This window comes from Psittacula echo, assembly GCF_963264785.1.
Source record: "Psittacula echo genome assembly, chromosome: 1".
Classification (NCBI taxonomy): domain Eukaryota; kingdom Metazoa; phylum Chordata; class Aves; order Psittaciformes; family Psittacidae; genus Psittacula; species Psittacula echo.
This window is the reverse complement of record NC_137735.1, coordinates 72,843,044-72,868,822: the sequence shown is the minus strand read 5'-3', so window position 1 is coordinate 72,868,822 and position 25,779 is coordinate 72,843,044. Positions and strand designations below refer to the sequence as shown.

Genomic DNA, 25,779 nt, shown 5'->3' with positions numbered 1-25,779 from the left:
AAGGAATGGAAAGGATGAAATAATGCAGTGATGAAGGGACCTCAACCCCGTAACTGTTACAGATATAACATCAAAGCTTGAGTAGAGGTTTCTTTTGAGGTATGTGCCCACTGCTTTTTGCTTGGATATCTCCTAGGAGGTGCATCCATCTTCTTACCAGCTTCTGACTATACATCTGCCCCCAAGAAGGTGTCTCAGGAGCGGAGACACAGAGAAAAGTCTCCAGTACACTTGTTGTTAACTGCTCCACTGGATGACCTTGCAGCTGGCTTCAGTGCCTCACCACAGCACAGGCCATCCGCACAGAAGGTCTGCTCTCCAGAGGATGCAGCCACAGTACCCCATATAAGTAAGTACAGTCCCATTCCCTGATCCAGAGAGCTTGGCTAGGTCCCTTCCCAGCCAGTACAGTGTGTGAGTTACAAACTGTATGTTAGATCCAGCCATTCTGTAGAAACCAGGGGAATCCCACTATCAGTCACTGGTCTCTTACACTTTATGACGAAGCCTTGGGTGGCATGGTTTAGTGTGAGGTGTCCCTGCCCATGGCAGGGGGGTTGGAACTAGATGATCTTAAGGTCCTTTCCAACCCCAACTATTCTATGATTCTATGATTGTAGTATCTGTACTTCACACTGCATTTATTTTTTCATGTACCTTTGTAATACATCATTTACAGAATCCATCCATGTTGCTGAATGTGAAGATGAATGATTCTCAAGTGTACAGGGCTGACATGGGGTCAGTCTTCCATTTATGGTTCCAACAAGTGCAATTACAGTATGCAAATTTATTGAAACATAATGTACTGAGGGTTTATTTTAAAGCAGTGCTTTAGCAGCTGTGGCCCACTTACCTAAAAGTGACCTGTTCTTGCATTTATAAGACTGCCTGTTCTATTCAAGCAGAAAGTTTCTTCTGTGATAAATTAATTGCGAGTAAAATGTAGCAGCTAATGAATGTACTATACAAAGAGAAGAGGAGAAATTCCATGCAGTACTGGTAAATTGCTTTATTTGGATAAATAATGTAGGGATGCTTAACATCAATATTTGCAGTAACAGGCATAACAGTTGCCTAATACTAAATATTGTCATAGTTGTTGTGGTTCCTGTAACACAATATTGACATAAAGCTGTGTTTGTGTAGCTCTTAAGTGATAAAAATAAGCATTCCTGCATCACAGAATAGGTGTGAGGGTGAAGAACATTTTCAGGGTCTATTAATGTGTATTAATGACTTGCCAGGGAGCCAGGCTGTCAGGACTGCTTTAGTACATTGAAGTGGCAGGAACACCCCAAAATGAATAGATGCAGTAGGAAAAACTAGATTTTCATATAATACTTACTGAATATCGTGTTGAAACACTACATTTCTCTGTTTTTCAAGGTCTGAAAATACAGACACATAAGCACAGCAGGTAGGAAGGTAATAGAGATGCTGTGCACCCAGCCCTAAGCTAGTGCTATTACAGGCAGAAATCTAACCGTAGCTCCAAGGAACATTTCCTTCTTCTCAGGTGGCATTTTTTTTTGTAGTTCCAACCTAACTTCAGCATGTCTGTATTGTATTGTTATCTTATTAATGCGGACTTCTCAGTCACTTTATCTTTTGCATTCTTGGAACATCAGAAGCTTGTCTCTAAAACAGCTGGGCTGAGCAGTCACCCTGACTAGAACATTAATATTGCTGCTCATTGGCCTTTGCTTTCCCCAGCTGCTTGGCTGTGCAAAGATGAAGTGCATGTTTGTTAGCTAATCTATATTTTATTAATGCATGTTTCACAACTAAGAAATGTCTGTTGATAAACAGAACACAAAAGTGTGTGGCATTTCCCCATCAAAGCGCTGAATTGGCAACATGAGTGAGGTTCTTTTGTCTTGTTTGTTAATCTGGTCAGCCAGTTGCCACCATCTCTGGCTCATTTTGGGTTTGGTTTGGTTTTTTCCCCTCTTTTTATTTGAGAATTTGGTGACAGTAGCAAAAACGAAACAGTTCAAGTTCTGTTCAGAAAAGTCTGCAAGGGTGGGAAGCTGTAGTTGTTCGCATGGTGTGGGTGTCACCTTGTCAGTCTGTAGGTGTTAGTGCTCAGTCAGACAGGCACAGTGCCTTTTGAATTTTGCACCGGTCTGAATCCTCAAAGGGTTAGCTTTTCTGGTTTTATTTTTGGCTTCAGTATGTTACATCTTCCCATACCTTCGTTTTCCATCTGTAAAATGCAACTGACACTACTGCTCTCCTTTGCACAACCCTTGCAGTTTTACTGGCAAAGAGGGACTTAGAAGTTATGAGCATAATACTCCTTTCGTAACAGTTGCTCTCCATTCCCCAAATGGAGACATTTATATGCAAAATAGAAATGTGTTTGCATTGTCACTTAAACAGAAATCCCACTAAGTACAAATCTCTGTTAATAGCCTTCACTTCTTACTCATTTTTCTTTGCTACTGGAATTTTTATTGTTTGCAATTTTATTTTCTAAGAACATCAGATGGAATGTTTAAATAATTTATAATGACTTTTTTTTATCTGTGATAACATATTGATGAATAATTTCTCACTAGCTTCGCAGCCCATGAAAAATAGTAAGGATCCACATAGGAGGCCACAGAACAAGATGGAAAGCCTGCAGAACCTGATGGGACTGTTAAAGATAAAAAACCAAGGTACAAGGATTTACTAAAAGTATTCCTATTTTATTTAAAATACACACTCTGCAGAGACGGTTCTTGTTACCTGCCAAAGCACTACCTGTGTTTTTTCTTTATCTAAAATGAGGTAATTTTAGATGTGCCTGGTTTAGTAGCAGTACCCACTTCTACATTACCCTGCTCCTAGGAGAAAAATTGGATTAACTCTATGATGCACTGTTGTTCAGCCCCTTTAATAAGCTTCAAGATCCTTAAGATTTCAAACATGGCAGCTGGTGAGAGGTGCTGTTATGTCCAATTAAGAGAAATTTTTAACAAGCTGATGACTCTTTCATGGAAACTGAAGGATACTCTGACAGCAGTCGACTCCAAAAATAGAGTTTCCCAGCAGTGGCCTCAGAAGCATACCCTTTATTTCCCAGTTTTTAAAATCTGAGATGACCACAATGACAATGGAGAACTTTCCAGGTTTTCTTCTTGCTCCCTTGGAAGTCACTGGTAAAGTGCTCATGAGCTCCTTTGATGGTAGAAGGCTAAGTGAGATGGAATTTCTCTTTTCTGCACTTCTTTTTATTGCGCATTCCAGTTGCTTCCCCTTTGGCCCTTTAAGTCTCACTGCATAGACTTGTGAAATTATTATTTCTCACATCATACAGGGCACATGTGTCAGGGACATACAAGTGACCTGATTTAGGGAAAACTGATCAAGTTGTTTATTTAAAGTATAAGGTAAACGTTCTCATTTTTATTTTTTGCCATCCATTAACATCTTCAGTTTGCCTGGTTTTATATCCACATAATAGTGTATGTTCCTATCTGTAATGTATTAAGAGTTACCATATAAAAGTAAACTTGTTTCCATGAACTGTTAATTTAATTAAATTATTTAATTCTATAATTGTTGCTGATAATTAATAATTTGATTTAATAATTTAATTAAGTATTAATTTCACACGATCCAATAAGAGAGATTCTGAAATCAATGGTACTTCACCTCTACTCCAACATTTGCTGCTTTGGCTTCACAAAGCAGATAAGGTGGTGCCTGTTTAGAACCAGCTTTACCTTTTCTATTAAGGCTCTGCATATAAATATTTACAAACTAAAGCTGCATTTGTGAGGGCTTGATAAGTACAGCGTAACATGTATACTGGAAAGCTTGAGGTGTCTGCACCTGAGGCCTCAATCATTTTAACATAAGGTGGTGGTCAGATAATCCATTCTTGCTGCTGTTTTCAGACACATCACCAGTGATCAGAACTCATGAAGTGAAGAGAGAGAAAGCAAAGGAAAAGGAGAAAAAGCTATCAAAAGGAAGACGCCTTGTACATTAAGGATTACTTTCATGAATGTACCTCATGTTTAAGTTATATTTTTAAAGATTAATAGTAAAAGGTCTTACAGTTTTGTCATTCTTGCCTGGAACCATGACACTCTTTACAGTTTTTAACTTTTAAATGAGTGGGACATACAGAGTAGAAACACATGTAAATACGGACTCGTTCACTGGCACACATTTTCAATAGCTGCATGCTGTGAGGGACACTGGCCACAAGCTGATTGCTTTAAGCTGAAGTAGCTCTTCCATGGATTCTGGATCTTGCACACCATTTCAGGTCTTGTTGTTTACAAAGTTAGTTTTAAAATGGTTTGTTAGGCTGCTTCTTTTCATTCTAAAATGAACAGGTTTCCCTTCCCTCCATACTTCTTGTTATTACTTCAAAAACCTCCAATTCATCTGGATACCCCAGAACTGCCAAGTATTTCCACTAAAAGCAGGAAATCTCCCTGTGGCATCTGTTAACATCAAGGTAAAATGTTGAATCACATACCTGCAACTGCAAGACTGCACAGATTTCATTCTATACCATGACTTCTTTAAGCAGAATGGATTCCTCAAGTGTAGTACAAATGAAGGGTCCACAGTCTACCTTGGGCTTAGCTTTGTAAGCACTTTATTTTTACTTAGAGCTGAGAGAATGTATGTTCCTAGTTTGGGACTTTTTGTCCTTCCTCAATTTGTGTCCCTCTATAAAAACTAAAATAGGTGAAGTTCAGGCATTAAAAAATGCATTTTGAACCTATACTGAATTATTGATTTTAATAACAGCCTAGTATGACATATACCATGCTCCACCACCCTTATTAAGAAGTTTACTAAAATAGTGGGCATATTACTTTCCGTTGGTCTCCAAAATGCTCTTCACTCACCAATACAGAAAACCTTCCCTTAATAATATGAGTGCCTAAGAATAACGTATTCAAAGGCCATTCCTAGTGTGAGATTAGTAATAAACAGGAGGGCATGTTGAGAGCACATGGCATATGTGAATTGATTTTAAAACCTGCTATGTGTTTGACATTTGAGGATTTTGTAGCAGTGGGCAAATGATTTACTGCACTTAAAAGACTATCCAATGCTAAAAACAATTCCAAAGTAAGAAGATGAACAGAATCACTAAGTATCGGATTGATGTTTAAAGCCTCATTAGTGTTTGACAGTATCTCCGGGAACAAAATAGTTGTTTAAAAATAGGCAGGGGAGGAAGAACTTTGAACAAGAACCCAAACTGAGTACTTTTCCAGGATTTGCCATTGGATTTTTGTCTGGGGACTGGTTGTGAAAAGCAGATTAATAGTACTGCCCCTTCAGACTCCAGCAAGGCTGTCTGAGAAGTTGGTCACAGAAGCTGCTGACCAGGTAGCAGAAGAGTCCTTGCTATATACAGTAATAACAAAACAAAGGGCAAGATGTCCTGCGTTAAATCTGTACCCCAGCAAATCATCCCCAGGGTCAGCAGGAGGTGCCAGTGGCACAGCTTTACTAGCGTTAGTGTTTTTCCTTATTATCTGCTTTCTGAAAAGCAGTTATTGCCTTGGATTTGTGGCAGCATGGAATGCCATGCTTGATTTCAAGGGGCTTACCCAGTGATTTTGTCCAAACCAAATGTTCTGTAGCTATGGATCAGCAAATGTAGCTTCACGAACACAAGCCATGCAAATACAAGCTTGGGTTTGCTGGCTTTAAAGCTACAGAACTGTATTCAGAACATCTCCGATGTTTTTTTCAATTTAGGGTCTTCTTGTGCCAGAAGAAGAGATCAGCGAGTTGGTCCTAAGCTATTCTCAGTTACTGTCAGCAGTATTTTGTTTTAATTCAGATAATTTGCTTTATTTTTTATTCAGTGATTCTGTCATTTTTTGCAACACTATTGCAAACTTAGTCAAAATGTTAATTAAGTTACCTCTCCTTTCCTAGGAACTGATTGTATTGAAAATGAAAGGATCATTTTAGTTGGCTTGTATATTACAATTTGGACTTGCTATACATATTTGACAGATCTACCAAAGTTTTCATAAGAGTGAGGTATAGAGGATGGGAACATACATTCACCCTGTAGTCCTGCAAGTTGGAAAAGGTCAGTGAAAAGTGCACTCTCATTTGTGTTTAAGGAGCCAGGCTAAAGAGTTCCAAAAGACTGCAGCTCTGTGAGAACAGAAAGGAGCAGGTGGATCAGCACAAATAGCCAGAGAGAAGGGAGATCTGTCAAGTGAAAAGGCAGCTTAACATCCTTGTGCTGTAATCCAGTGAAGTTGAGAACATGTCTGGGCTTCCCTGCCACCAGCACCAGACCTGAGGAGGCAAGAGGGTCAGAAACTCATGTGCTGCAGAGCAGCTGTAGGCGTCCTGGACTTCAATAGCAGCATGAATAGCACTTTGTTATTCCATGCCATACAGGTGGATGACACAGGAAGACCATTAGGCAAATCTTGACCACAGCAGAACACCACAGATGGCAACCACCCCCCTAGAGAGAAAACCTAATATCAGGCTAATATTTTTGAATGGATCATGTGAAAGGCTCCAAACAGTAAGTCTAACTCCCAGAGAGAATGTGGGGTGGAAACGGTTTTTGCAGAGGCACCTGCAAAATTAATAGGAAGCAAACAAGCTGCATTGCAAGATTTCTGTGGGTGACTTGAAACTGGTTTATGCCCAGTAGTTGCAGACTCAGGTCATCAGCTCAAGCTTATCATCCACATACAGCATTTAGCATTTGTACACGAAACTACTTCATAAGTAGGAGCAGATTGCATTTTACCTAGAAGTAATCAAATGTCCAATTTGTCAGAAGTTTATTATCAGCAATATGAGCAGGTGAACTTAAAAGGTAACTCCTTGCTTACAGAGTTTCTGGCTTTGTCAAACTGTGAAAGAGACAGTTTGTTATTTGCTCTTTGATATCCTGAGCCACTGGCTGCTAGGCTGTTACATCCACATAGGAATGTCAACAAGAACTTGTTTCTCAGTTGTAGCTTCACTAGTCTCACAGCCAGGAAATAGGATTAGCCAGACAGCAGCCCCATCTAGCAGAATCATTTTTATGCAGCAAGGCAACTTTATTTAAATCTAGCTTCACACTTAAGTGAACAGATTCTCCAATAAGGAGAAATCAGCTCTGTGCACTTAGAGAAAATACTAATCAACTCCTCCAATAATACAGAATAACATTTACTTTTTAGTAAATGCCCCTGCTGGGCCAGCAATGATGTGAATGGCATAGTAATTCAGAGGTTAGAGCAAAAGCACAGTGCAAGTCTTTGCAGAAACCTTGCTCAACCATTCAGCAAGGTGATGCAATCATGCCTTGTCTGTGGGATCAAAGTGCAGGGTGTTTAACTGAAAACAAAAATAAAAATAAAAGTTTTCAGTTTGGGAGACCTCTCAGGGTTAGTCTGTTTGAAGCATGTTCATCATTGCATCAGAGAATCTATTCTAGTGCAGGTTAAGTGGCTTTCTAGTTGTCCTGGGTTCAGCTGTGAAAATCTAATTCCACAGCTAATCTCCTCCGACAAGCCTCCAATGTATGTATAAATACACTCAAATGGCCATGGCTGCTGGACAAATGCCTATTAAGTTAACAGTATCTCACTATCTGAACAGCTTGCGCTAATGGGAAAAGGAATTGTGAACAGCTTAAAACAACCTTTTGCTTTGACTTGAAAAATCATCTTCTATTACAGCTATTTCAGCTCTACCTCCCAGAAAGTTGGGGCTGTTCAGCCTGGAGAAAAGGAGGTGCGTGGAGACCTTATAGCAGCTTTCCTGTATCTGAAGGGGGCCTACAAGGATGCTGTAGAGGGACTCTTCATCAGGGTCTGTAGTGACAGGACAAGGGGCAACGCGATCTAACTTAAACAGGGGAAGTTCAGGTTAGATGTAAAAGTTCTTTACTGTGAGGGTGGTGAGGCACTGGCACAGGTTGCCCAAGGAAAGTTGTGAATGCTCCATCCCTGGCAGTGTTCAAGGCCAGGCTGGACAGAGCCTTGGCTGATATGGTCTAGTGTGAGGCATCCCTACCCATGGCCAGGGGGGTTGGAACCTTTCCAACCCAAACCAGTCTATGATTCTATGAATCTGAAGTATATTGCTCATTTAAATTTATTGTTATAAAAAAATGCAATTGCCATTATAGGCATTAGGTCAAGCACAATTTTACCTGTTCAGTTACAGCTGTAAGTTACTGTCTGAAACCCACACAGACATTCTGTGTGCTTTTTGGTGGTGCATATGGATAGGATTTAAGAGCTTTCTGTTTATACACAGTAAGCAGAGTCATAATTAAACAGTACAAATATCTCTTACAGTGAAACAGTAGTCCCTAAAAATAAGCCTCATCTTAATATCTATTTTTTAATCCAGGGTGTGCTAACTATGTCCTATTTTCCTTTTAAGTTTATAAAGTAGCTGAAGTCCCCTATTAGTTTCCAGTTGAGAGAGTTGAGGACTGGTATATGCACATGCTGATATGTTTAAAACCACTGAAGCAACATCAACCATCTACTGAATTGTCAGCTGCATCCTCTCCCTTTTGAGTTAGCGGACAGAAATGATACCACCTTCCTCTCAGACCTGCAGTATTTCTCCCACAGTAGTTACAGGGCTACTTCTCATCCTGGACAACCAGTTAACAGAAAGCTTACAGTCAGTCTTGAGGTCAGCTCCCACCCACAATTCCTAACCTGTTCTCTTCTATAAAAGACCCCTTGAAGGAAATAAGATTTATTCTCCCAAATCTTCAGGTTGCTCGAGGCAACCAGAGAGCAGAAGTTATTTCAGCAGATGTAACTGAGCTACAGAATAACTTGCTCTGTCATGTAGCAACAGCTGGGAGGAGTTTGTTTTACATGACAGCACAAAAACTCCAACTTGTCAGTGCAGTTGTTCACTTGCCTTGGTCTCTTTCCCTTTCACCCTCCCTTCAATGCCTGATCCAGATTTTCTTCAGCTAGACCTGGAACTAGATGAGCTTAAGGTGCTTTCCAACCCGAACCATTATATGATTTTGTGACTATGCCTGTGTGAGCAGGCAGCCTAGCCTGCTCCCAGTGGATATGTTCAATGAAATAGCTGGTGCTGAAGTCCCAGTAACAGCATTCCAGACAACTGTTCTTCACAGCAGCTCTGGTATTATCCCACCAGCTGGGTGCCCATTAACCCTTAGATGCAGGAGGTAAGCTGCTGAAGCTTGTCTTCTAGTCCATCACCAAAACATTTTCCATTTCACATGTTCAGACTGCTCTACCATGCAAAGCAGGAAAGACTTAGCGGAGGCAATTGGATCAGCAACGTGCTTTTGGATTAAATGTTCCAAACCAGCATACCAATTTATGCATTTCCAGAACTCCTACAGAACTATGTTCTTCAGGCCAAGTTCACTCCAAAGAAGTGGAGTGCAAGCTAGACCTAGGTTCCTCATTATGGAAAGAAGAGCTTGCTTAAATGGCAGCATATGTTTGTAACAAAAAATACAAACAACTGGCAAGTACAGCAGCTTTCTGCCCTATAAAAATATCACCTGATAGAAGCTGGAAGTATTCTACATTATCTGTCATACTAAAAGGCCACAACTTAAAATAAACTTTTGTTGAAAAACCTTACCTTGGAAAAAAAAACAGTACGAATTTAAGCTAGGTAGTTGCTAACAATACCGTGGTATTGTCCTAGGTATGCCGAATATGCCATCTAACTCTTTTGTCAGAAACAATCCTATTCCCTAGCCATCAGCGCAGTCCAGGTTTTTTAAAAGCCTGCTCCCACCCTGACAAAGTAATACATTAAGCCGAGGACAGTCCTCCCTGACCTTTGCTCTTCTCCCAGCAAGATAATCTGACTAAAAGGGACCCACTTGCCAAGCATCTGAGCAGAGGTGCTTCCTGGAGAGTAGGGAGTAGAGACTAAGGTACTCTAGGCTTAAACCTTTGTGGCCTCCAGCCACTCTTCAGGAATTCTTTAGCAGTAAGATTTCAGGTCAAGTAACTCACTTCTATCAAAGTTAATAAATTGAGTCAGTTCACTGGTCAAGTTGTAACAGACCATCAGTCTTAAAGCATTTATTGTTTACTTAATACATTACATAAGTTAAAACACCTAAGTTCCTATTACACTGTAGGTAACCACACTTCCTAGTATGCCTCAAAAGCTGTAAGCAGTCGGTGCAGAGATGCATTCATCCCATAGCCCTACGCAAAGCAACACCAGCTCCAGTCCAGGGGCCAGATTTACCTAGAAAGGCAGCTGCTTGGAACACTGCTCATGCCTTTGTAGCCTACCTTGCACATCTTCAAAACACACTTGAGGTTCATTTTTCAGGTTGCCAAACCATTTCCTAAAGGGGCTGGCAGAGATCTGCTGCTCGTGCAGCTGAACCAGGTTTGAGACAGGATTTACAGAGCTCTGCACTTGAGAAGGTCTCCTACTGCAGACAGGGTGAAGTTTAGGGGTTCTATAATTCATCTAAGCAGGTCTGCCGTTAGATAAGTGGCTTCCAAAATCCCATTAATGGTGTCCCCACCACTGATGAACAACTCTATCCTCATGTTCAGTCACCAGGGTTCTGTTACCACATTCTTCCCAGCGTCTCACCTTCCCATTCTCCACCAAGATAAATTTCCACTCAACTCTGGTGTCTACTGGCAGACTAACAGATTCAGACCAGAAGTCATCCTTGTCATGCTTGAGAGGAACATAGCTGTGCCACTGGCCAAGACACTCGTGGTCACCAGTAACACCAATGAGCTGAGCAGCCGAGTGGGTGATGTAGTGCACACGAAAAGTCACGTGGATGTTCTGAAACATGGGGGGCACGGCTGCAACTCGCTTGGCCCTCAAATCCCCATCAGGGCAGTCTCCTTGTTCCCATTCCTTGCTGTCTGCGTCTTCCATTCTGCCATTCTTGCCGGACTCCTCCCAAGCCAGATGCTCGGAAACAACTTCCCAGTCTTCATGGTCCAAGTCCCTACTCTCCTGACCTTGCTGTTCCTCACTTCTACCCTTACAAACACCATCAGGGGCTCCTGCCGAGTTCATCACACACCATCCATCACTTTCCTGTCCCATCTGTGGTCTTGGTTCACCGGCCTGGCTTCCATGGATATCAGCTGGATGCTCCCTGGAGCCAGTGGCACCCTGCTTCAGCAGCAGCTGCTCCATTTCCAGAGGTTCACTGGAAACTCCACCACCTTGAACATGGTTAAGCTCTTCTCTTGGCCCAGCCAACAGACCCTCTCCTGGCTTCCGAGCACTGGTCAGGGCAGCAGCCTTGGTCTCTGTAAGATCCTCTAGAAACAGAACAGGAATGGTTTTAGCAGCGCAGTTAAGCTTTACAGCAGCAAACCAAGTCCTCGCTTGCGCTTGGGCAGACCGGCACACCCCGGCCCCCAGCCGCTCCCCCGCCCGGTACCTGTGGCCGCCGCCGCTGCCTCACCGGCCACCTCCTCGCCTCGCCCATCACCTCCGCCGTACCAGAACCAGGCGACGAGCGCGGCCAGCAGCCCCACCACCAGCGCCGGCCACAGCCCTGGCCATAGCCAGCCCCAGCCACGGGCCTCGGCGGGCAAAGCGGCCGCGGGGAAGCGCGGAGGACTGGAGGGCTGCCGCAGGACGGGCGGGCCGCGGTCACGGGCCATGGCCGGGCGCTTGCAGTGGCGCCGCCACCGCCCACCCGGCGCCGCTTTAAGCCGGGACCCGGCCCCGGGGAGGAGCCGGCCCTGAGGCGGGAGGCGGGAGGCGGGAGGCGGGAGGCGGGAGGCGGCTCGCGGCTCTTGTCGGACGGGCGGGGGGGGCGGAGGGAGGGAAAGGGCAGGTCAGGATAAAAAAGGCGAGAGTTAGGTGAGAAAAGTTGAGTCTCTTCCTCTCACCTGCTCCCTTTTCTATCATCTCCCCGTTTTTCCCCTTCTCTTTCCTCATTTTGGTTCTGTGGTTAGGCAGTCCACACAAGGTAGCCACACATAATGCAAAAAATGAGAGCAGAGGACGCACGGAAGTTAAGGACTGGATGAGTGAGGTTCTTCCCTATTTCTGCTATAGGTGCCGCAGAAGTTTATGGAGCTTAATTCTAGCAGTACTGGTGACCTTAGATTTATAGGCTGTAGCTGGGGTAACTGATTTGCTTTGTACTTTTAATGCCTGACCTGATGAAAATCCGATTTTTTTTTTTCTGGTATCTCTAAGCAAGTGAGATTGAATTCACTACTAATTTCATCACTTCTGCATCTAAAGACTACAATTGGATTTCTTAACACTGTTCTGCTCTCCTATCTCCTTCTACTCAGGAAGCTTTTCTGGTCTACCAAGACTTCAGAGTCCATTAGTGCAGAGGATAATTGATGTTTCTTTTAATTTGCCTTTGTTTTACTACTCAGGTTTCCTCTTCAAGTGATGATGTCAAATCGTATTTCAAAACTAAGAGGTTATACAGATAAATCTCACTAGGAACCCAAGAAATCTAGTAAATGCAATTTTATGACTTTGTGTTTGGGTAGTTTCTAGAGTGACAAAGTGTAAAAATGTTTATGGGTGTACATTATTAACACCAAAGATTAAGCCCAGAGGAGAAGTTAGGGGGGGCAGTTCTGTGCAATCTGACTGCTGCCTTTCTGAAACCCATTCTCTTTCTCTGAACAAAGGAGTTGTCGTTACGTGATTTCTAAAGCCCACTGATGAGATTTTATCGGCTATCTCATTAGAAAAGTCTATTTCCAGTGTGTGAACTTCTTAATCTTTCCGCGTCATTTGGAGCAGTGCTACCTCAGCTTAACAGGACAGTAAATGTCATTTGAATTTATAGAAGCACAAGTGTGCAGCCTTCACAGCGAAGTTCCCTGGCTGATATGGAATATGGTGGCCTGTGCCAAGGCACAGAATTCATGATCTACGTATTTTCCCTTTCTTTGCTTAGCACAGTAGCTAAGACACCTTCTCTGAAGCATTCCTCCAGCAGAGTGCTGAGCTTGTGTAAAGTAAAATATCTACTTTGGTACTTTAATGTCTGGATGTGTTCAGGCATGTGCTGAGCATGCACTGCTCAGATCTTCTGCTCAATAATACAGTGAAAGAAAAGAACTGAGAAGCCAGGACCTGCCTGGGCACTTTCTCAGGGAATGTGGTTTTGGGTGCACTCTTTTACCACTGCCGATGCTTCAAGGCCAGCTTAGCCTTGCTACTTAGACACTTGACTGTAATGAGTTGTGCTAACTACTGAAGCTCTTTGCATAGTCAATGATATTTTCCCAGTTTCCTTACATTTCTTTTTTCTAGCCTTCAAAGCGGAGACAGTCCCATTGTACACCACCTTGCTCAGCTGCGATTATTAGTTAGGGCACCTACTGTTTGTGAGGTAGTATGTGTGTACTGGAAGTTAAACCTCCTAGTCGTCTCCCTGAAGCAGAGCAGACAAAAATCCTTAACTATTGTGTTATGAGACTAAAAGGGCATCTTTCTGCCACCCCTCAGCACAGATGAAGAGGTAGTGTTTGGAGCTGCTGACCACGTTTCTTTTCTTAGATATATTTGAGAAAACAGCTTAGGAAGGAAGAGACACCAAAGTGACACAGCTTAGAAGTGACTACTACAAAAATCCTTAAGGAACAGTTTATTTCAGAAGACACAAAAATGCACGTGATGAAAGGCAGGGTGCTGCTTTAATGAGCAAGGAAAGAGCAAAGGTCTCCTCAGTTCTATTCATCTTCCATGTTCATACATGTTCTTCTGTTGCCAGACTGTTTTTCACCCATTATCTCCAGGAGAAACTAAAGCAAAGCACACAGATTACTTTGAGTGCTCAGAGAGTAGCTGTTACTAGAAATGCATTTGACTGCATAACTAGATATATATACCATATGTATAGGGTGTAACTAGTTTTAGGTTGCTCTGTCATGGTTGAAACAGTGATACTCTTTCCAGATAGCAGTGCATTTGTGCTTTGGAACTCTTCTTAGGATGTCTGTAATTTATTTTGTGTTCCCTTTTTTTTTTTTTTTTTAGAACAAGGTTCTTGGAGAACACTAAGGCTGAAATTCCTGAGTCACTGATCACTCACTGAATGTTAGAAGCAGAGATGCTGTACAGAATTGTCATGGCCTAAGAGCTCACAGGATGCTGAGGTTCCTCTTCTGAAGCAAACACACAGGTTTACCTTAGGTAACATACCCCTAGGTTTTGGTAGCCTTTCCTCTCTAGGGATTCTTGAAATGCTCACATCCCATAGAACATGGAGACCTCTGCCTCCTCTGGGAATTTCCAAAGCAGATTAACAGAAATGCTCCAAAATGTGTCTTGTGTTTTTCTTAGAGCTGTCATTGGAACAACATGAAGGGACAGTACAATAAAGGTGTAAGGAGATAGTTTCTCCAAGCGTCAGGGGCACAATTCTGTTTCTAATTAAATCAAGATTTTAGTTTGTTCATGCAGCCATTTCTGATGTGGTGTTAGTTTGGAAGTTAGTGTTCTCTGAACACTGAGGCTCCATCCCGCCGTTGTTCATTCAGTAAAATGGGATAGCAGTTGCTGGACCACATTTTGAAAAGCTACGTGTGACTTTGCAGAATTACCAGCCTAGGATTAATTACTGGCCTGAGATCAGGAGCCTCAAACCTGCCACTTCACATTTCAAAACCAAGTCAGAGAGCAGATATTTGCTATTACAGTTCTATAAACAACTCTACAGGCATAGGTGTTACTGGGAAGGTCTAGCTCACATCTACTGTCTCAGAAGAAGTTTCTGAATTTTAGTCTGTACAATGTGCCATCTAGTGTGGTGACAGGGAATCTCAGCTGCAGCTTAACAGCCCTGCTGAATCAGAATTCCACTTCTGGCAGCCAGGGATGCTATTTGGGGAGCTCTTTTGAGCCTGGCCAGTGTCTGATCCCGTGGTATCCACAGTTGCTGTACTAAAGATTTTGGAGAGCACTGCTCTTAAACAAGCCTTGTGTGTGTGCAGTGCTTCTTCCAGTTTTACTTTTATAATAGAACAAAAAGGAAATATGAATACCTGCAAAAGAAATACAAATAAGGGAGCCCTGTGGCTGTACTATCAGGACATCTGCAAGATCCAGAGACAATTCAAGAATGAGTTTGGCAGGGAAGGCTTTACGGACGTTTGCAGGGAACTCTTTCTGAGGATAAGGACAGCACATGTAAAAATCCCAGTGGTGCTTTTACAAAACTGAATTGAGGAGGGAAAGGAGAACAGGTCACATACCAGCCATTTGCTAGTGAGTTGGGGTTTTTTTGCAGCCAAAGGAGTAAATAGTTTAACTGGGAACAGTCAGATTTGTTTGGGTATACACCTCTGTAGTAAAAGAGAAGGCACAGCAGAGTAGAGGAAGGCACGTAGGGGATATAGGGAGAAGGGAGAAGCACAGATGGAGCTGTGGATGCAAGTACAGAGGTAGGGTATTTTGTTCATCTCTTCCTCCTATCCCCAGTGAGAAGATGTGCCCAAAGGCAGAGCTAAATAGAGATGGGCAAACGAACAACATCATTTCATAGATATCTTAACCATAGCTCACAAAGCCTAAAGTAGCTTTCCCTAGAAGCCAGGTTAAAATCCAAAATTGAAGACACTGCTGCCATGGAGGTTTTCCTGGCAGCAGTGTCTTCACACTTGGTGTGCTGGGTCCTCACCCAGCCAGGCAGCAAAATGGTATGGGCAAAGTATTCACCTACTTTGAACCAGCATCAGACTCGGGAAGAAACCACAACCCTGTGCCATCGTTTTCCCATGTCGATTGCGAGCACCCCGGCTATGAGCACCGGGCGCTCTTCTCGGTGCAGCATTTCCCAGAAGCCAGCAGGTGGCACATGAGGACCTTCCGTCCCAGATTGCTGACCAGCAAGTTGCTTTCTGCGGTGAGGGACTGAAGAAAGGGAGAGCAGAGAAGGAGGCAGGTTAGAACCGGTGGGAGTGGTGCCCTCAGAACTGGCCTTCAGGGTAGTTAGTAATGAGGATACCCACAGATCCAGACCTGCTTTATATTACCAGCCATTAAAATCTGGAAGGCAGCCAGGGATGAGCTGTTTCTCATAATGAATCAGCACAAGTGTCTGTATGTCTTACAGTGAAGGAAAGCCAGGCACCATAAGGGCCTTTCCTTATGTCCAAAGAATCAAAGCAATAGGCTGAAAGGAACCTCCAGGGTCCAGTTTGCCGGTCACCTGGAGGTCGTCCATAAATGTATTTATTGTTAAACTCTTCCCCTCCAGCGTGCACGTGGATGGGAAATATGTTTCTGCCTGTCAGCAGGCACAGGTTCCCAACCACTGCCAGTTAGAGTTGAACGTTTATCATTCTTATTGTGAAATCCAAGCATTGTAAGACAGTAAGGCTTAGCTATATCTTAAGGACTTTGTTCTTCATAGCCACCAAAATAATTGTAAGAGGGTCCATATGTTCTCTACAAAAAAACAACTTCTAACAGTCAAGAAGTGCTGGTCTCTTTTACCTTTCTGCCACAAGACAGCATCAACCTACTGATGATTATGTAGCTGATCTTGAAAGAGCAATAAACCAGAGCCTTCAAGATGATGTATTAAATATTTAACTGTCCTTTCTGTTAGAAAATCATTGTTAGTTTGTAACCTAAACCTGTCCCAAAGAAATATGGGAAGCAAAGTAGTTCCAGTGTCTTTTTATCCCCCTTGTACTTAATTGGATCTTCTGATGCATGCCCTCGGTTATCTCTTAACTGTATTAGAAAGTCTGCTTGCTCTATCTTGGCATGCTGGTCACAGGTATGTAACTAGTCCTGTAGCTCTCCCCATTTTCTTTAGAATTTGTTTCCATCTTTCCTGAAGAACAGTAACCAAAGCAGGATGCAGACATCAACCCCAGAGGTGGTCCCACCCAAGATGAGAAGCACAGAGTTATCTCCTGCTTGTCTTGGTTCTCACAACAGGATGGTTCCTTTTTTTGCACAACGAGGATGTGGCTGACATTTACAATCTACTAGAATCCCCATATCCTTCCCTTGCTGAACTCCTACCTCGTCAGTTGTTCCTCATTCAGTGTTTGCACAGCTGAGAAGTTCTGCTTCAGAGAAGTCATTTGGCCCTGGTTTTGCACTCCCTTATTTTTCAGGTTTTGTCCAACATGTCAAGATCACTTTGAATCCATTTGAAGCCCTTCAGCCTCTTTGTAGTGTTTTCTAACTGGGTGCCATCTGCACATTGAATAGATTCTTTGGAAGTGCACCAGGTTTCCATGAATTTTCAAAGAAACAGCTTGTGATTCTGAATTTCTTCTACTATTTTTTCCATACTATAATGCATTTCACCCTTGCTTAGCTTACTCAAAGCATCGAATGGGTCTAATACCATTCTTTACTACTTACCCATAGTAACCTGACTTGTAATTACTTCTTGGGTTTGAGGAAGAGCTTATGGCTTGCCAAGGCCAGACTCTTGTTGTATTTCCTTTATTTTCTCTGAACTTGTATACTGTGCTAGTAGTATCAAGGAATGACAGCTTTCCATAAATCCTCTTTCCTCATAGATTTCTTCCCAATGAGCCATTATTTGACAGCTTTTTCAGTTTATTAGTCACCCTCTTTGCAAGTCATGCTTTCTATTTTGTTGTTCTCCATTCTTTTTTGTCCTAGCTGGTACAGTTGTATTTCATGATTGGTGCGTGATGTTTTTTCCCTCCCCCCAGGTTAGAATCAAATCCTTTATCAGGATGTTACATATTTCTCCTCCCCGAAATAAGCAGCCAGGGATATATCCTTATTTATAAATAAGGCAGTAACAGCAGTCTTTCATGTGCCTTGAAATACAGTTTTGCTGACATCAAATCTGCATGCCCTATTCTGAAACTGTTCCTGCAAGTTCCTCTTCCCCAGTCAAATTTTTGAAGGATGATGACATTGGTCACTTAGTCATGTGCTGCATTGGTCTGACGACAGGAGAAAGCATGAAGTCCTTTCCCACCCAGTCATGTTAGAGGAAAAGGCAAGACATTAGCCAGTAATTTGGCTTAACAAGCTAACACCTGATGTAGTGACTCCATCCTGAGACCCAGGTCACATGCTACAACCAACCAGGAGTGTGATTTTCTTTCTGCTTCTCCAAAGTGCCTTCTGCTTTGCCCTGACTGTGGTGTCAGGGGATACAGCTAACCTATACAAGATACTGCAGACTGTGCAGAAGCTCTAGTTTAACGGTTCCCACCCTAGGGACCAACACTGCTTTTGGCCACAAGATAGTAAAGACTCAAAATTGATGCTGGCAGGCACAGCTAGTTCCAACTCACTTGCCATGGGCAGGAGCACCTTCCACTAGACCAGGCTGCTCAAAGGTCTTAAGGAAGGAGATGCCATAGGCTTTGTACCAGGGTTAGGCCCCTAGAAGCCCTCTCGTTTCTTTAACTCCCCAGTCTGGGCTATTAGAACATAGTTTCCTCCATCATTCTCCTGCAGTGGTCACTTTAAGACCTCAGCTGTGTGCCACATTTCCAGGGAAGCTAGTGCCTATCATGCCTTTAGCTAGCATTTCCCTGCTCCAGGACAGAAGCTGTGGGCTGTCACACACAGAGCCTCATTGTACAAGCCGGTAGACACAAGCTATTTGTATCAAGGCTGACACACAAAACATTTGTTTACTGATGGCTGCCACTGACTAGCTGGGAGTAGGGCTAGGGAGTAAGAATGACTCATTCTGGCCTTAGTTCTGGGCCTACCAAATGTGCATTTATGTGGAACAGACACTGGGGATCAGGAAGAGATTCCCAGTATGAGCCCTTCTAGTCTCTTTCCTCATCTGTGTCAGTAAGTTGCACTTAATATTAGAGTCAGAGAATCATAGAACGGTTTGGGACCTTAAAGCTCACCCAGTTCCAACCCCCTGCCACAGGCAGGGACACCTTCCACCAGACCAAGTTGCTCCAAGCCCCATCCAGCCTGGCCTTGAACACTGCCAGGGATGGGGCAGCCACAGCTTCTCTGGGCAACCTGTGCCAGGGCCTCACCACCCTCACAGGGAAGAACTTCCTAAGGTCTAATCTAAATTCCCCTCTGTCAGTGTAAAGCCATTCCCCCTTGTCCTGTCCCTACAGGCCCTTGTCAGAAGCCCCTCTCCAGATTTTTTGTCAGCCCCTTTAGGCACTGGAAGCTGCTCTAATGTCTTCCCGGAGCCTTCTCTTCTCCAGGCTGTACAAGCCCAGCTCTCTCAGGAGGGACAGTCTGCAGGATTTGTGCATAGTAAGACTCCAGAGAGCTCAGCTGTGCTGTTATTGCTCCGTGGTGATACTGCCTGCTAAAATATACTTGCATTTTAGAATTTCAATTACAGTTAGTTGATTGCCTGAGTAAATAAGAATGTAATGCAGGCTAGAAAACCATCTAATTGCAGCCTTCAATCCTATGTTTATTTCAGGAACAAGGGAAGATATCAGCCTTGACTTAAGGCACAAAGCAGATATTGATTAGAGGTCTGTAGTCTTGCTCAAATGCACAGGCACAGTCAATTGCAGTTAGCAGAGAACTCTTTCTGTCAGCACAGCCAGATTATCCTTTGCTCTATTGCTGTGAACAGCATGGGCACATCTCAGCTGTGCTCTCAGCTCCTCCCTGGGTGCTCCTGCACTTCTGCTCGTCCCTTGATGTAAAGAGGGTGTTCCCAGCAGTCCAGGGCTGTTTGCAGTGCTCATCAACAACAGATCAAGCAAACCTCTTTGATTCTGGAGCTGTTTCAGGACTGTATTGCTCTGTCAGTCTCCTTGGGCTCTACCAGTCTAACCTATAACGGCTCCCCCCCCCCCGTGCCCTCAGCTGCCCTAAGGGAAGAAACCGGGTGGAGAGCAGGACTAAATGAGCAAGTGCGTAAGATCAGGCACTTGAAAAGATATTGTTCTTGGCTGTTGCAATCTGCAATGAAGCACTATGCAGTCTAGCAGCTATAACTTGATTTAAGGTAGTAAAACTCTGACAGTAGGAGATTTACCGATTAGATGGGGGTGGCACTGCAAGCCAGGTCCTCACCAAACTTGGTACACTGTTTATGTTATCCAGACGGTGCCACTTGCCAGAGTCTCCCATACATCAGAGTGCAGATTCTTCTCCTTTCATAGAAAAATCTCTGTTTCACAGCTTAATGCAGATCATAAACCACTAGTGCATTCTCCCACTCCACAGCATATTTCATAGAATCACAGCTTGGTTTGGGTTGGAAAGAAGCTTAAAGCTCATACAGTTCCTACCACCTGCCACAGGCAGGGACACCTTCCACTAGACCAGATTGCTCCAAGCCCTGTCCAACCTGGCCTTGAACACTGCCAGGGATGGGGCAGCCACAGCTTCTCTGGGCAACCTGTGCCAGGGCCTCACCACCCTCACAGGGAAGAACTTCTTCCTCGTGTCTAAATCTCCCCTCTGTCAGGTTAAAGCCATTCCCCCTTGTCCTGTCCCTACAGGCCCTTGTCAAAAGGCCCTCTCCAGCTTTCTCATTGGCCCCTTTAGGCACTGGAAGTTGCTCTAAGGCCTTCCTGGATCCTACCCTTCTCCAGGCTGAACAAGCCCAGCTCTCTCAGCCTGTCTCCAGAGCAGAGGTGCTCCAGCCCTTGGAGCATCTCCATGGGCTCTGGACTTGCTCCAACAGGTCCATGTCCTTCTTGTGCTGGGGTCCCCAGAGCTGGATGCAGGACTCACCAGAGCAGAGCAGAGGGAGAGCGTTGCCTCCCTTGACCTGCTGGCCATGCTTCTTTTGATGCAGCCCAGGACATGGTTGCTTTCTGCGCTGCAAGCACACAAACTATTTTCTCCATCTCCCATCCCCTTGCATGGTTTCTTGGCCACATTCATCTTGAAAATGCCCAAGATGAGCAGTGAGGGTTCTGTCATTGCTCTGCAGCAGTGGTGAAAACAAGATGTTCAGCTGAGTAAAGCAGACATACTGCGGGTCAGCAGGCAATGCCGTGGGGAGAAGAGGATGGAACAGAGCAGAGTTGAGTAAGGAGAGAAATGTGGGTGAAAAGAACAGCAAGGAAAAGGTGGCCTGAAGCAAAACTGCCCTCCCACAGAGGTGGCACAGTTGGCCACCCCCAAGTCACAAGGCTCTATGTGTAGAAGCAGCCGATGAGTCAGGGAAGCAGCAGACCAACCCAGAAGTAGCTGATGGGTGTGAGCTGCTGCAATAGCTAACCTCGGTAGAGCTCCGATTATGAGGAATATACCTGTGTATGTGTAATGTTAAAATGTACTGCATGACCTATATCACAGTTATGACAAGAATGAAGAGGTATGCGTGGCTTACAGTTCATGAGGACTAGGGTTACTCAGCTGGAGAGTGTCAAAGAGTCAAGCAGGACCAGATTTCAGAAGGAAAAACATTTTTGTTAAAAGTATTAATTTCCTCAGAAGCAAAGCTGTATACAAATGTCTCATCTCCTAAAAAGTCATTGTCCCAGTTGTAGAAGTCAGACAGTGTTCTAAACACAAATCCCTGTCCAGTGCACACACTTTGTGTGCATCCCTGGGCAGCTAAGCCAGGAGCAAAGGCTGCTGTTGCACAAGCAGCAGCTTTGCTCACAAACATTTCTGAGGTCGCTGTTGAACCTGGTAATTGCATGGGAGCTCTGCCCTATAGTGAACTACTTCCCTCCCAGCAGTTAATTTGTACTGTGTGGGCAGAAAGCTTGAGTGCAGTGAAATTGTTTGCTACCCACTTACAAACCTTTCAAGAGTTTCTCAACTGTCAGATGAAATCAGTATAATTAGATTATTATTTTAGTAATTATGCATACAGCAATAGAAACATACATAATATGTGTAATTTCATTGATGACAAGTATGTGTATTAGCTGCACATGAAAGGGCAAAGTCTCTGAAAACATCTTCCTTGGGTGTTTCCCAAGAGCTGCTCCTCTAAGACTGGGAAACATCCAGCCAGCAGAGGCTCTTTGGGGTGAGCTGTCAGGAAACTTGAGATGTTAAGGACCTGCAGCTCACCTGTCATACGTTTTATGTTCTGTTGGTGAGCTGGGCTGAGCTAAATGGCACCCAGGAGTTAAATTCCTGACACTATGCCAAAGAGAGAGATGCTCCACCTCATAAAAGCACCACTCTTGATAACTAGAAGGTGTCAGTCCCTGTAATACTTATCTCTGAATTTCTTCTGTTGTGTATTCCAGAGGAAAATATAGCTAGGATTCAGAAACACAATGATGGAGATGGAAGTAAAGAGCACCACAGATACATAGATGAAAGCAGACTGCAAACACCATGCAGCAGAAGCAGATGAGTGGACAAGTCTACCAAAATGTTAGAGAAACTGATAATTTAATAAGTAAAACACATTCCTAGTTACAATTGCATTCTCACTGTTGGGATGAAACTACACTTGGTTCTGGAAAGGCTGGTTCACGTCTCTATATGCCCTCAGGTCACAGCTCCTGAAGGAAGCAATGTAAGACTGGTATCCGGTTAGACCTGGTGTAAACAGGTCTGTCAGCAGTGAGAGACAATTGTAGCACCAAAATCAGAAGTAAGGACAAGCGCGATTCCTGTCTTGGGTGGCAAGGACCAGAAATATGTGAGGTGACATGGATATGAACAAACAGACAAAGAAAAACATCCTACTTCTCCTGTCTGCTGTTCGCACCCCAACATAAAACATTCCCTAAAGAAAGGTCACTAATAGTTACTAAATTAGAGGAGTAGGATGAAGGATTTCTGGAATCTGTTCTGATTTGGCTAACACCATGCTATCTGATTTCCAAATTCCTTCCTTGACAAGCCTTTTCCTTCCTTACACAGACCCCAGGGAGCCAAGAAACTCATGTTAAACTGGAGAAGCCACGTTGACAACCTCAGTAAGTAATGGCCTTTTATATTTATTAAACATTTTCCCAGTGCATAGGGCAGGACTGCTTCATCCATGGTTTAGTTTTCGAACGGGGTTTTCAAATAATTTTAATAGGTGGAAATCATCAGGAGAGACCCGGGCTAAAGCCCTGGGAGCATGAAGCCTGCCCATTTCATAACAAGACAGAATCTGGGGCAGCCCAGCAGTGTGGGTGGGTGATGGGTGCAGAATAAGAGGCAGCAGCTTTCTGGGGCAGCTTCCACAACTGCCTGCTTGGTGTGTTCTTCTACTATTTTCACCATATTTACGGTGTTGGTGCAAGACACCCACCATGCCTGGGATCCCAGTTGTGATGGTTCTGTACAGTAACAGAAAAACAAGCTGTGCCCAGAATTTACAATGGAGATACGACAATGGTGTAGACCGTGAGCAGAGTAACTATCGTGAACATCATAGAATCACAGAATGGTTTGGGTTGGAAGGGACCTTAAAGCTCCTCCAGTTCCAACCCCCTGCCATGGGTGGGGACACCTTCTACTATACCAGGCACCTTGCATTAGAACAGGAATAAATACTGTCATTTTAAGTGGTGGCCATTCTTGGGAATGGCAAATTAAATAGGGAAAAAGTGAAAGGAGTGGGGAGAGGGAAGGCTAATGGAAGAGGGTAAGAAAGGAAAAAGGAATGAGGACACAAAGTCTTCTTTCACTAAGCACATATTTTCCTGAATGTGGGCCTTATCTCCCTCTTCCTCTTGTAATATCATCTGGTATGAGAAGATGTGCCTCTGCTTGCTTCAGGGATTTATAATTACAGCACAGTATAGTGCCCTGAGCCAGCAGTGCACCCACGGCATTCCCATGCTGCACTTCAGAGGTGGAGTCACCCTTCATGGGAATGTTTTAAGTGTGTCAGTGCTAGTAAGCACTTCTCCATTTCCAAAGGCAAAATAATTTGCCAAAAAAGAAAACAATTCACAACTGACAATCTGGAAAATCTGTATGGAGAAATGATGGGGTTCTGTGCATCACAGGGGTAGTTTTCTATGAAAAGAACAAGAAAAACCCCAAACAAAACCCCCACTGAATAAAGCAAACCCAGAAATTCAAGAAATCACCACTTGATCTGTAAATATTCATAAATATTCATGCCAGGGATCAGCTAAAAGAATTTCAGTGGTCCTGTGGGCTGCAAGAATCCTTTTGCAGTAGTAAACTAAATTTAGCCTTTGAAAGAAAACCCTGTACCTCCCATTTAAGTTACCTCAGAATGCTGGAATTCCCTAAATATTCCTGCCTTTCTTTCAATTTTCCAGGGTTTCAGTGCTCACATAAACCAGCATGTTCCTTAACATCATTAATAAAAATGCTTCCTGTCTGTGAAAAGTAGTTAAGATAAAAATGGCTTTGCAGAAATAGAGAATTTCTGTCTATGCTTGTTCTTCGGTGTTTATCTCTGATTTAGAGACACGAGACCTGGTCAGCTTCTTTCTTACACTGGAGTGCAGCAGGATGTCCTCATGGAACACCAGAAGTCACAGACCAGTTAGACTGCTTCAGGTGAGATGAGGAGAAGGTCTCCCTTCCACTGCTTCAGCAGCCATCGAAAATAGGTTTAACGTGCTGCAGGAGGAGGCATCCGCTTGTAAGAATTGTCCTTACAGCTGGTCGCCACCAAAAGCCAGTATTTTATAGTGTCAGGGAAGGTTTATAGTTTCAGAGAGAGAGAGATCTCATGGGAGATTTTTTTTCCAGGGAGAGAATTCTATTGCTGTCATTAAATTAGCCTTCAAAACCAGACTGTAATTATTTACTGTGTTGTTTGCTTTTGGAGAGCTGGTGATGAAACAGAGCTAAGAACACCACCTCAGAGTGGGGATCTGAAGGAAACCAAACTGCCAGAACAGTATTCTCCTTTCCTTTTAAAAGGAGCAGAGTAACACAACACTGTTACTGCAATTACAATTACAGGAAGTAGCATGTACGAAGCAAAACGCTTCAGTCCATCTTAGCAGGATATCCACTTGATGGTCTGCTTGCCCTCTTCTAGGGAAGGCATTATTAGGAGCAGGCTGGCGATGGCAAGCTGCCATCCTCACGGTTTGGAAAAGCAAGAGGAGAGGGAACTGACTCAGGACTTAGGAAATGCCGGCAGCTTGGTGATGGTTATGGGACAGGAGCCCTCTATTTCAGAGGCTTCCCTTCCTCCTGTGCAGCATGAAGGCTGAGGTGGACTGAACTGTGTTGGTAGAAGCTGAACTGTTACTGAATTATGGAAGAATCTGATCCCTGTGAAGCTTAAGTCATTCCAGAGACACTTCTTGTTCTCTGCAAGTTTTCCCCTAATCTAATTCCTAAACCTAACACCCCATTTTAGGTCTTTCCCTAAACCAAATGTCCCATCCCTGGCAGCGCTCAAGGCCAGGTTGGATGGATCTTGGAGCAAACTGGTCTCGTCGAAAGTGTCCCTGCCCGTGGCAGGGGGTTGGAACTGGATGCGCTTTAAGGTCCCTTCCAACCCAAACCATTCCATGATTCTACGATCTTGCTGAAGAATAGCTGTTCTCCCCCTTGTTTTCCAGAATATCTTTTAAAGATGCATCGGGAGATGCAGATCCACCCACAGCACACAGGGAAATTTCATCTGTGCCAGCGGCAGCTCGTCTTCCAAGCAGGAACAAACACACATGATTTGGGAGCCATTTTCCCCTCTCCTGGTAAGCAGGGCACGGCGAACAGCCTGCTGCTCCCGACGCAAGGGCTGGCCAGACCCGGGTCACAAACCTCCCCCTGGGGGAGCTGCTGTCCCTCCCTTCGCTCCCGCCGGGCACCGGCACCCTCCCGCCCTTGCGGGGCGGGTGGCACCGGCGGCTCCTCCCGGCCCGTCGGCGGTCGGGGCGGAGCGATGCGGGCTCCCGCCCCTGCGCCCGGCCCGGGGCCTGGCGGCGGCGGCGGCGGCGGCGGCGCCTGGGTCCCTCCTCGGCTGCAGCC

General features: G+C 44.1%; 1 protein-coding gene across 1 annotated transcript; it reads right to left on the bottom strand.

Moving 5' to 3' along the window:
• Positions 1-10,491: 10,491 nt before the first annotated feature.
• STBD1 (starch binding domain 1) lies at positions 10,492-11,621 on the bottom strand (the record flags this gene model as incomplete). Its single annotated transcript, XM_080638980.1, is given in 2 exon segments — positions 10,492-11,327; positions 11,330-11,621. Coding segments are annotated over 2 exon segments (1,128 nt in total).
• Between the last annotated feature and the right edge of the window lie 14,158 nt (positions 11,622-25,779).